The sequence below is a fragment of the Solea senegalensis genome, linkage group LG4, assembly GCF_019176455.1.
Source record: "Solea senegalensis isolate Sse05_10M linkage group LG4, IFAPA_SoseM_1, whole genome shotgun sequence".
NCBI lineage: Eukaryota > Metazoa > Chordata > Actinopteri > Pleuronectiformes > Soleidae > Solea > Solea senegalensis.
In genome coordinates this window covers 22,448,062-22,460,693 of record NC_058024.1, presented here as the reverse complement: position 1 = coordinate 22,460,693, position 12,632 = coordinate 22,448,062, and the positions used below count along the sequence as shown (strand labels likewise).

General features: G+C 42.1%; 1 protein-coding gene across 1 annotated transcript in view; it reads left to right on the top strand.

Annotated features, from left to right (window-relative positions):
• skib (v-ski avian sarcoma viral oncogene homolog b) overlaps positions 1–11,969 on the top strand; it is a 28,913-nt gene extending 16,944 nt beyond the window's left edge. Inside the window, exons 2-7 of the mRNA XM_044023713.1 lie at positions 7,025–7,138; positions 8,132–8,235; positions 8,329–8,567; positions 9,128–9,402; positions 9,490–9,720; positions 9,830–11,969. Of these exons, the coding sequence (XP_043879648.1) occupies positions 7,025–7,138; positions 8,132–8,235; positions 8,329–8,567; positions 9,128–9,402; positions 9,490–9,720; positions 9,830–10,051 (1,185 nt within the window). The 3' untranslated portion in view covers positions 10,052–11,969. The remainder of the gene's footprint in view (positions 1–7,024; positions 7,139–8,131; positions 8,236–8,328; positions 8,568–9,127; positions 9,403–9,489; positions 9,721–9,829) is intronic.
• Positions 11,970–12,632: the final 663 nt, after the last annotated feature.

The following is a 12,632-nucleotide window of genomic DNA, read 5'->3' as shown; positions in this document are numbered from 1 at the left end:
TGAAAATGATTCGGTGTTCAGCCGTTCTGATATCGTGAGGAAAAATGATCACAAAAATAACCAAAAACTCTTCAGATTTTTGAAATGGTTCAATTATTCAACCAGTTTCAACTAAAACCTTCCACTTTATAAATGAATGAGTTTCTTGTCTTAATCTAAAACTAAATCACTGAGTGTCAATAAGCAATGGGATGACTTTATTCAATTTATTGGCACAATAAGTAATTCAATTACTCTGGAAAATAATAAACAGATCACTACGCGATGAAAATAATAATTAATTGCAGCCCTAATCTGCATAAAACATCAGTCAAATTGTAATATTCTCAACAAATGGGAGGAAAAAAGTTACAAGCGTATTTCCTGAGTTTAAAAATGCCATATGAGTGATATTTAGTGGGTCATTCATGACAATCATGAACTGCTTTATCCTCCGTACTTAGATGTTAACTTGGAGATCTGTCTGTCCATCTGGTCTGTCAGTCTCTCAGACTTCGTGGCCTCCTGCTGCTCTGACTTTCTCACCGTCTCTGCCCTGCGAGGGAGACACAGGGGAGTCGCCCAGTACCAGGTACTGTCAGGGATATTATGGTCTGTGTACGCCGAGCTGTTACTGTTTGGGTTGTAGAGAGGTTATCCAGTGACATTTTAATCGTCTTTCCGCCTTCTTTCCCGCTGCATTAGTCTTAATCTACGGGATTAAAACTCACTCGGTCAGACATTGGGCTGTAGGGTGGCAACAGTGAGAGAAGTGCACACTTCCCTGCGTAGCTACAGGCAGAAAGATTTCCAGCCTGGACTGGAAATCAGTGGACTGGAGTCATTGAACGTGATTCCAAATTCAAGCACTTAACAGTCATTGTGTAGCACAAGGAAATTGCTTTGAGATGCATTTAAACTCCCAAAGGCATAAGAAACAAGAAATAAGAATGACAATTTAAAAGCAGCGTTCAAATAGATAACAGTAGAATAAAAAAAGTACAAAACTAAGAGCTAAAAACAGGATAATGATAGAGAATATGCACAAAAACGCCAGAATTTTTGAATTGCTGCTGACCGGTCTTCTCATAATCCGTCCTAAGGTCGTCCATGAACACGGAACTCTATAGACCTAAAATATTTCTGCAGTTTGCTCCACTTCTTGCGAAAGTGTAAAAAACAAAAAAAGAAAGACCTTGACCCACATATTTCTTTTTGTTGTGAAATATGCACATTTATTTCTACACTTTGCTCACCAAGTGTTATTTTTCAAAAGAAATCCTTGGAAAAAAACACCACTTTATATTCAGACGTGTTTTCCTTTAGCCTACAGACGATAATTTCCTTTATTGTATCGTATTGTGGAGAATTGTAACATTAAATGAAAGTAAGTTATGGGAAATAAACACAATCTGTTTGTGAATGTTTTAACCAAAGTGAGTGGCTTGTAAATCAATTGTCCTCACAGATTTGGTTTTTTATTTATTCGCAGTTATTCGACTGTGTTAAATATGAATGAATGTTTCCCAGTGATGTAAAAATTGACTCGCTCTCTCATTAACCTTCACCCCCTCTGCCCTTGTGGTTAGCGCTGCAGCTGCTCCTACATTATAAGTGTGCTCTAAATGTGAACACAAGCATAAAGGTCTGTGTGCGTGCACGTGTGTGTGTGTGTGTGTGTGTGTCCTTTGTCTTCCAGTGAATCGTGAAATCTAATGTTTGAATCTCAGTTTGAAGAGAGCAGCGGGAGACTCAGACAAGTCTCTGCTGAGTTTGGCTCCATGTTCCTTAATAAGTACACCAGTCACAGAGCATGTTTCATTTCCTAAGATTACTCTGACTCTCACACACACACACACACACACACACACACACCATGCTAATAACGTGGAACCAGCAGTGACATCTGTTTCTTGTCTTGTTCGTGTTCTTTCAGTTAAGGGTTTCCATGACTGATGAAGCAACTTACATGAGCGAAAGAGCGATTTTGGGGCATCACTGTGAGAAAGGCAGGCAGGCATGTCCCTTTGTTATGGTTGCCATGTTTGGACCTGACTTGGAATTCACTTCTCGCCACTGTGTAGTACAGTAATCTCTCTCTCATTGTTCTGCTCTCACTCGAGAGATGATCCTTTCATGCACATGCAGGCACTTCACCGCGTTTAGGAGGAGCAAGTTTTTTCATGACGAGGAAAGTAGGAATGTCAGCAGAAGATTACCGACATCAGCGCGCCTTAATAGTTTTCATTTACATTGGACGACTCTGAATGGAACGAGTTCACCTCAAGATAATACATGCATGGCGTGTCTTTAGCCCAAAAAAACCTTTTTATTTGGATAAAATATCAATTTTGGAAATCAGGCTTTATCCTTGAAAAGTTACAACCGACCGAAAAATGACTTACAATGATGATATTTTTGCTGTTTTTGGTGCAATAAATAAATTGGGAAAGGCATCAATCTTAATTAGGAAACTGCCACTGTTGTTTTAGGTGCTACAGTATAACTTCAAACAACAGACAGACAACGTGAGTGGTGAAGATATAGTGGGAAATCTGGTACATACCGAGACATTATATAAAAATGGGCGTGTTTCTGCGGGGTTTTGGGAACTGTTGTAAGTAACACTTAGCCACCAGGGGGCGAGTAGGTTGGTGGTTGCAAAAATAACTCTGTTTGAATGCAAATCTATAGGGAAACAACTGGTAAATATTTCCCTGATGAGTTCATGGTCTCAATCGCTAGTTTCAAGTCTTCTTCAATAAACATGATCAAATAATGTCTTGTAAATTTAGTTCCCATTTAGAGGACATTGAAACGGTGTCTGCAGGTCTCAGGGGCCGTCTGCAAATGACCGGATTAAGAAAAACTAATGTGACTGAAGACAACGTCCATTTTTAATAACGTACTGTATGATTATTTTGATCCATGTGCAATACATGAGTGGGAAGTGAGTTAGGGGGCTCAAACTCTTATATGAAGTGAGAATAAACAGTTGTAAAAAAAATATTGAAAAAGAAGTGTAAACAGAGAGTATTTGAATTTAATGTCCTTCACAAAGTGGTTCATCTGGGGTCTCTGGGTCATTAAATGTCCACACCGTCGCTCTGTGAATGTCTGACAACTGCAAACACTGCTTGTAACGCACTGCTCTACTTCCTTGGAGCTATAAGTGTCGAGCCATGTGGTCGTGACAGGATATTTTCCACCTTTAGGAAGAGCAGCCCGTCCTGCGTCCAACTCAGACCTCATTAAGTCTCAATCCTTAAGACAATTAGGACAATCCAATAAGCCTCGCTGCAATGCCAACGGTATGCCAGGCCCCGCAGCTCTCTTTGAGTGTCTACACTGTCGTGGCTCCCCTTCATAAACAATATATCCTCAAAATGGACACGGCGGAGACAGGATGAATTAAGTGGAGACACGGGTAAATTAAGCTAAGATTTAGAGAGGGGAAATGGGAGCTGTGTGGAATAGGGATGGAGTTTCAGGGATATTCTGGGCAGACACCAATAATTTTCCCCCAGCTGTTAAGAGGTGACCACAGGGCTTTATATAAATCAAGGGACTGCGGCACGATTTATGCAGTGAGAGTTGAATAGAGGGCTGAAGGCATCCCTGTGACCGTCCACACCAAACTGCACGGATCAGATTACTAAAACTAGTATTCTCTCACTTCCAACTAAGGCTGTCACCCAAGTGAGCTGTGCCAGTTGCCGTGCCCTTGAGTGAGACAGTGCCCCACTAAGCACATGTCGATGTGGGGATTACATTCAGGGGTTTAGGAGGGAAAAGGGGGTTGTAATGTGAAACTGTTGTGTCTTGTTGCTGTGCACTTCTCTTAATGCCATGCTGTCATGCAGCATGTGTTGGTATTATATGACTGTTGCCCCGAGGAAGTTCAGCTGGGGGAACTATTTTTGTCGCAGCAGATAACCACTGCCACATGTTTTGTTTCTCACTGATTGGATTTGATTTTGACTCTGGAGGTTTTAATTGAGGCCTGTCGACGTCATTAGCTTTGCTGTGTGTGACATTTCAAAACATGTGAAAGTCACTTTCTAACACCCATACCTTATATTTGCACAGAAAATGTGAAACTCAAGTAAACAGCTTTCAGTATTGTTATTATTAGCTTACATCTACATTCTCCAATTAGACTTCTTCCTATCTGCGTTTCTATTGAGAAAACACATTTTCAGATACATACAATATTGTTAATATTAATAAACTAGGCATCACAACCCTAACGATTGAGAGGATTTTTCTATTTGTTTTGTGTTCTTATTTTAGTTGCCAACCAACCGTTAACTGATCGCTAAACTTATTTTAAAATCTCCCGAGGTACCAAATGTCACACCGGGGTTTAATCTAATCACAGCTGCAGAGAAACTACTGATAAATTATTATGAATATCTGTTCTCAGAATATTTATTGATGGGTTTGTTGTGCGTGTGTGTCCGTGAATATCTGCCATGCCAGCATGAAAATAGCGTTGGATAATCTCAGCATCACCACATGCCATTATATGGCGCTAATTAAAAAATAAAGCAGGTCTCCTCTTGCCCGGCTGCTATTAGACAGTATTTAGCCTACAGGTTTGCTTTGAAATGCTCACTCATTACAGGGCCTCAAAGAAATATCATACAATAGCGAGATGAAAAGGGCAATGCTTGAATGGAGTCTTAAAGGGGAGGCTGTACTTGGCCTTCAAGTATACATTCCTTTGGCTCAGTGCTTCCTCTGTGGTCCCGCTCCCCTGGCCCACCCCCTCCCACTCAAGACTCAGTTCCCACAGGGGACGCAGCCAAAGCAAACTCCTCAGACAAAGTTTCCCTCTATTACCAGTGAGAGAAACACAGAGAGAGAGAGAGACTCTGGGGGTGTCCTATCATCTGGCTCAGTGGGACCGGTGTTATGATTCTGTGGCCATGCTATGTCTATGATGTGGTGGTGAGTAAAGCCCGTGCGTCTGCTCTCCTGTGAGGTCAGTGTCAGATTTAGCCAGCAGGTCCCTTGTGGTGTCTGGGAGTGTCTGTTTTCTGACTCTATTATGTCTAGCACCAGTAGCCTTCCTGGAGCTGCAAACCTCAGGGTAGAAATAGCCCCAGACAGACATCCTTTGTCGGGAAAACAACAGTCACATCAGTAATTACAGACTCTGATTACACCAGAGCAGCAGTTCTGAGAAAAACCACTGGGCCTCGAGTCGGGCAGGTGAGGGGTCGAGTCACCGGCGCTGAGCATTACGCATGTGTGTGTGTGTGTGTGTGTGTGTGTGTGTGATGTGGTGACCGGTTAGACAGGTAGAGTCAACAAGATTTGAGAGGAGTGTTCAGACAAACAGAGCACTGCACCTTCCAGCTACTGCAAACGAGAATGTGATCAAATGTGATATTTTTTGGAAGACATGATGGATAGGGTGAGGCGGAGGCGAAAGAAGAAGAACTCTGTCCTAATGTTGTCACTTGATTTAAAGAAAAACAACAACATGTTGATCAAGGTGCTTTAAATATAGGATCAGTATTTATCTACAGCGGAGAGTCTGATGGTTAATCACTGTAGAGTTGAGCAGATAAGACAATTATCTCATCACATGATTTGTTTTGTTTGACTAACTCTGAGAATTAATCAGGATTAAAAACACAGACAAAATAATCTTTTCCTCTTTTTTTGTGACTATTTGACAAAATTAGCCAACAGACTGTGCAGTGTCAGACCTGACTAACACCTCCAGCCCTGTTTCAGACACACACACACAAACATACAGTATGTATTTGTACACCCTCAATCCCCCCTCCCACACACACACACACATTGTCATTTCCACCCACTCTCAGCTGTCTATACACACATATGCACACATTCACACTGCATCTGGATCCGTGTTATAAAAAAAAAAGAAAGAAAAGAAAGCTGAGACATGATTTAGTAAGAACCGGGCTTCTCGCTCAGTGCTAAATGAGCTTTGTCATTTCCATCTTGAGGTGATTACGGCAAGCACCGATTAAGCTTTCACAACTACATGCAACCCTGCAGGAGTGTTTTCCATTGAGGATTTTTCAAGGTAGACAGAGTAATCATTTGTCTTGAATCACACACACACACACACACACGCAGACAGCGAGATGGGAGTGTTTGCTTTTCCTGGAGGCAAAATGTCATAGTAGTGAGTAAGAGAGCGGCAGAGGCAGGTCTGCACTGGCCTCTGCTGCTGCCTAGGTAAACATATCCTCTGTCTGACAAGTGCAGACCTGAGGACTGGGTGGGGGGGTTAACGCTGTGACCCCCCCCACACACACACACACGCAGACGTACAATATACACGAAGGTGCCCCTGAGATTTTGTGGCGCTTAACATAGCGGCAGGTTTTCCGATACGGCGTCAAACATTACAGGCTACATCTGTAGTCCTGCATTAACATGCATCTCTCTCTCTCTCTGTCTCTGAACACTTGAGTGGAATCGTTTATCAGATCTGAGTGCAATTACTTTAATTTCTCTCCCTCTCTCTCTCTCTCTCTCTCTGTCTGTCTACCTCTGTCTGGCTCTGCACTGCAATATTTCTGTGGTTCAGGGAGTCGATCTGCTCCACCTGATGGCGCCTCTTCTCTCTGGCAGGCAGCGATGTAGCTCTCTGCTGGCTGCCAGCCAGACCAGCGAGAGTGTCTGCTCTCTCTCTCTCTCTCTCTCTGTTTGTGTGTGTGTGTGTGTGTGTGTGTGAGAGAGAGAGAGACTTGCCAAGCTCACACACTGAGCACTTACACAGACACATTTTTCTATCCTCCGTCCCTCTGTAACTCCTCTGCTTTTTTTTTTTTTTTTTTAATATATTTTCCTCCCTGTTTTTCCACCTCTCTGTGACTCTCTGCTCTTGTCCTGCAAATATCATAAGACTTGAGTTGACTCGCCTCACGGAAGTCGTTGGCTTTTTGAAATGTCCGCAGACGTCCTCCGTGATGTAACAGCCGCACTCTATACGTACCTTTGCGAGAATGATGATGATGATGATGATCGTCTAATGTCTCCTCTCTTCTCTCCTCAGTCTCCGAGCCCCGTCCCAGCCAAGAGGTCCAAATTTGACAAATATCAGTCTTCATCATCTGAGAAAGAGAGGAAACCGGACTGGTTACAGTCTTTGTCAAAGTCTGCACACAAGGTTTGTAAAGTGTTCGTGTTAATGTGGTAATGTTAAAGTCAACAGCTGTAGGCTAAGATATGTAAAACAGCGGCGATCAGTGGCATAAATAATCCACGTTCCTCCCCCTTTTTCACTTTTTGCCCCTTCCATGAGCAGCAGTGGTTTGAAGAACCAGTAAAACTGCTTCCGCCATATTTTCTATATTGTATGAATGAGCGACATCAATGTTTAAAATGGGAGCTGACATTTCAAATCAAAGCAGTTGAATGAGTCGAGTTTCATCACGTTCATGGCGTTTTTAAATTTACACCACCTGAATAAAAAATAAAAGTGTTTTTTTGCTGCTAACAGCAGCCGCAGTCATGGCAACAGAGAGCGATGAGAGGAGAGATGAGCGAAAAAAAGTGAAAACAAACGTTAAGTCCTTTGCACATTCTAAACTGGAGAAAGGGACCTAAACTAAAAGGAGTATGATAAAATATTTGCACCTTTTCTTACTGAGGTGAGACCTTGAAGCTGAAACGCCAGAGGAAAATTGTCCACACCGGCATCGATCTTCAACTTCCTGTCCGCTTCCAGTCGTCTTTTCCTCTGCTCAAGACATTTTAGAGAGGGAGAGTAGAGTTAGGTCGTGTGCTCGTAAAGATTTCCGTAACATTCAGCATTTCTGATTCGTAGCTGCAGCTCAGTGTGTTTGAATGCTATGAGCGGCACTGCTGTTGTTGGTGGTGGGTGCTTTAAACGCCAAAACAAAACACAAATAGTGTTCGCTGCCCCCAAATGAAGATTTGCATTGTGAATAAACTGCGTGTACCATTGTTACCAGTGTAGCCAGTATTTGCACTGTTTCCATTTTATGACTTCATCCTTTAAATCAGTCTTTCCTTCGCTCAGCCTTGTTAAAATGAAGAAAAGCCCTAGTGTGTTCATCAGAGCTGACTTAACGTTCCCGTGGTAGTTTTATTTACGCTGAGTGTTTATCCAAACGTGTTGTTTTATTTGTTGCTTCAGGATCTGAAACAAGTCCAGCTGAAACAGAGGCCCTCGGCTTTCCGTCCCTGGTCTCCCAAAGCTGCAGAGAAAGAGAACCCAGCTACCAAAAACGAGGTGGAGAGGTGAGTCATCTGAGACAGGATGTACTTTTTGTGTTTCTAAAGACACGCCGAGGTCAAATCTTTTAAACGTGTCTCTAATAATTGCCTCTGTAGGTCCTACTCCAAGAACCAGGAGACTTTGACAGAACCTAATCAGGCACTAGTTCCCCTAGTCCATCCCAGGGAGACTCACGCACCTGGCCGGGGACCGACAGCCATTTCCAGGCCACCACAGGAGCTGCATAATGCAGAGATTCAGGCTTCTTCAGCAAAGCCGGCCCCTTCCACGACCAGCAACCAAAACGACAACGTGGACACGGACGGAGAGATCGATGTGGACGACTGCGATGATTGTGAGTGCCACCGACACACGTTCACTCTGTGTGACACATTCATTGTACAGGTGACACTCACTGGTAATGATGCACAGTACATGTGGTCTGAGGGGATCCCTGTGCAACTACGCCACCAGGTGTCAGATGAGAGAAGTACAAGAGAAAATCAAAAATGCAGATTTTAGCTTGTTATGTAGCTACAAAGAAAAAAACACTGTTAAGCTATTAATGAGAAGTACAGTTACATTTCTGGGAAATAAGGATTGTACGAGTTTGGCAGCTTATTCCTTATTTCCCCTTTTCATTTTCTCCCTATTCTTCAATTCGTTGCGACTGTGATAGTTTAGATAGATAGATTAGTTAGATTAGTTTCCTCTCTGATACACAGTTTATATATTAATGCTTTGTCACATCAATTTTCAAGCTGAGGGACTGAGGTGCAGTTGAGTGTATGGAAAAGGCTGATGACTAAGAAAATGAATTCCATAAATCATCCGTAACGTAACGTCTTTTGTAAGAAAATAACGTAACATTCTCACTCGGCGTCTTTGCTAATGTAACATCTCGTCCTCCCTCAGGTCCAGTGCCACCCTCCTCCCTGGCGTCTCCTCCGTCAGTCTGCACCAGTGTCTCTCAGACTCTGACCCCTCAGACTTTTGCTCAAGCTCAGGAGGGACCCGTCTGGCTCTCGGGGCCCATTTGCCCAGAGATTGACACCCTGACACAGATGCTGTATGCAGGCCTGGACACCAAAGAAGCCCGGGAGAAACTGCTGCAGGAGATCGTCAGGATGAGAGTCAAGCAGGAGGAAAAGCTGGCAGCGGCTGTGCAAGCAAAACGCAGCCTTCAGCAGGTACCACATCTGTGACAGTAATCTCTTCTTTACGACTAATATTACGTGTCAAACGTGAAACATTCATTTTCCTGATTTCTTTTACAGGAACTGGAGTTTGTCAGGGTGGCCAAGAAAGGGCGCCTTCGCGAGGCCATCGAAGCGAAGCGCAACCTGCGGAAGGAGATCGAACGCCTTCGTGTGGATTGGGAGAGGAAGATGAGGGATGCGGAGGAGTCTTGTGAGCGGCTGAAGAGGGAGTTGGAGAGGGAGAGACAGCTCCGTGTTTGTGACAAAGGCTGTGAGGCCGAGCGCCTTCGGGTCAAGTATTCTAATCAGGTGAGATGTCTCAGAGATTCCTGATGCCTATCAAAACAACCGATTGTTAACCGAGTCCTGTAGTCGTATGCTACCCATTCTCACTTCTCTCTGTTGTCGTGCTGTGCAGATTGAGGAGCTGCATGTGCAGCTTCAGCAAGCGGAATCTGATCGGGAGCAGCTGAGGCAGGAGCTCCAGCAGGAGAGAGAGGCCCGGCAGAGTCTGGAGAGCGTTGTTAAAGACTTGCAAATCCAGCTGGCGCTTCAGGCGGACAGTAGCTCTCCCGGAGACTGCAAGGACGCGAACACAGATAAACACAGACAGACCACACAGCTCGCCAACGGATCCTAAAGTTGCACATTCAGAACTGGAGAAAGGGACTCACGCGAAAGGAGTAACGATAAAGGACTCGCACCTCCTGTTACGGAAAAGAGACTCGGCAAAACAGAGCAAAAAAAAAAAAAGAAAAAAGTCATATGAATCAATATTATTATGACAATATATGAATTTAATGAAATGAACTGGAAAGAAAAGCATGATGTCTCAGCATGTTGTAGAGCGGGAAACTAAGAAAGACTTCTTCAGCGATGAACACATCTTTGCAGTGATGTCGGGGACACCCGACACTGTCCAAGGATTTTATTTTTGGTATAAGCTATTCTAAGATGTGCAAATATAGCCACATAACACTACTTGAATATGAAGGGAAGGAACATGTTGCGCCTGGTGAAACATGAGCAGATGATAAAACTCTCGGTGCCACAAATGACTGGTACACTCAAAGGTGTCGTTGCAGACCACTGAAAAACAAGAGGCACCAGTTTACCACTATTTACTTTTAATATCAGCTTGCTTTTTATAACTGTGTAGAGGATGTGCTTTTTAAGAGGTATTGCTTGCGCAGCAGCACTGTTATTCCACAGGCAAGAACAACGAAACATCCATATTCAAACATGTACGCGTGTATACGAGCTTGTCTACCTTTTGTATTTTATAAACCCGAAGTATTGGAGGTGGCGTGGGCCGCCTTCAGGTCCACCACTGTTTTATGCTTTAGATATTTTATGGAAGTGTTACTTTTTAATATTGTGATACAACTTTGTTTCCAGCGCCTTTCGGCAACCAAATCATGTGATAAATACAAAGAAATACAAATGCCCTTCTAAAAGAAAAAAAACAAACATCAATAGCTACCTGTAGGTGATTTGTCGGAACGCGGTACTTCTGATTTTCTATTGAGTATTGTGAAATAATTTATATTCTATTATAATAATTTGCTGCCTATTAACAGAAAGCATTCATTTTTAGCCACTGGTTTTAGGCTCTTAAATCAACAAATGCTGTTTATACGAACAACATTTTTACATTATATGAAAAATACGGATATATTTTTTTACTTAAAGAAAAGGAATTGCACTTTTTAAAGAATAGAACCTTGCATTGTGCATCGTACTCCCTGTTACATTTTCTTTCCTTTTTTTTTTTCAAATCACAAGTTAACACGAACTTGGAATTTAAACAAACTTTCCCTCGGTAACCTCTGATGTACATACGATAATATTGTAAATAAGATATTTGTTGGTATGTTTGCTTGCTTCAGACTTAAACTGATTATGAATATAGTTTTTTGCTCTTACTTGAAACCAAAAAGAGACTATATTTGGATTTGCAAAAAAAAATAAAATAAAATAATGCATTTTTATTGTAATCCCTGAATATCATTGCTATCACAGGGGCATTTACCAGAATGGATGGTAAACCAAAAATAGTCACAGGACTTGACTTATGATGAGTGGTGTTTGTTGGTTTGACACGTGGAAAAAAAAAAAACAGATTTTAATTTCTGCCTTGACTTTTGTTTATTTGAAAGAATGTTTATTATTTGATGAATTATAGAGTATATATTACACCACAGACCAAAAACTAAAAGAAAATGGATTTGAACCTCTTTGCACCTCTGCCTCCCTCTTCTATCTCCAGATAGAGTAGACGCAACACCATCTCGTGGGTTTCAACCTTAGGTGCTCTCTCGTACATATATATAGACAAGAAACACTTTTATGTCTTATCATTATGATACCCTACACTCAGTATTTGTTGGGTACAGTGTAATAGCAATATCCATTTTTGTTAGCTGATGCTGTTGTAGTTTTGATTCGGAAGTGGGGTCTCACTCGCCTCTTCTCTTTTCTCTTTTTTTTTTCCAGTGTTTTTGTTTTTCCTTTGGAAAACTTGTATGATACCCATTAAAATCTATCAATCAACCCGACAGAGTTTCAGAGATTGTTTTTTATTTTCCTCCACTGTTGGCCACAGTGAAACCAGTGTTTGTTAGCAACTTAACAAATAAAAGGGATTTTGAATGTAAACACAGGAGTATTTAACACGGGGGTCACAAACTCAAATGACCTGTGGGCCAGTGACTGTCTCGTCTGGTCAGTCGGGGGCCAGTCAAGTAAAAAAAAGCCCAACTTTTTTGGGAATAGCAACAGTTGCGGTGGACGATATGAGCTCAAAATGATATATCAATATGCCGTATTAATTCCTTTTTTATATGTACTCTATTGCCTCGTGTGAGCTTTTCCGTCTTTTTACTTCTTCTGTCTTTTATCCATTATTCTACACAGCACTGTGGTCCACTGGGTTTGTTTTAAAGTGCTTTACAAATAAAGTTGGATTGGATTGGATCATTTCAAAATATAAGTGCTTGTTTTAATATGGAACAATCAAAAAAAACATTTACGATGCAAAATTAATATATGAATCTAATAATAAAAACATATAGAAATCACTCGTTACAACTTGATATTTTTTGGAGGGCCACATGAAATCGATTGGAGGGCCACATGTGGCCCCTGGGCCGCAACTTTGAGACCACTGATTTAATAGGTTTGTTCCTGGTTGTTAATATTCATCTGCAACTGTGTGACCG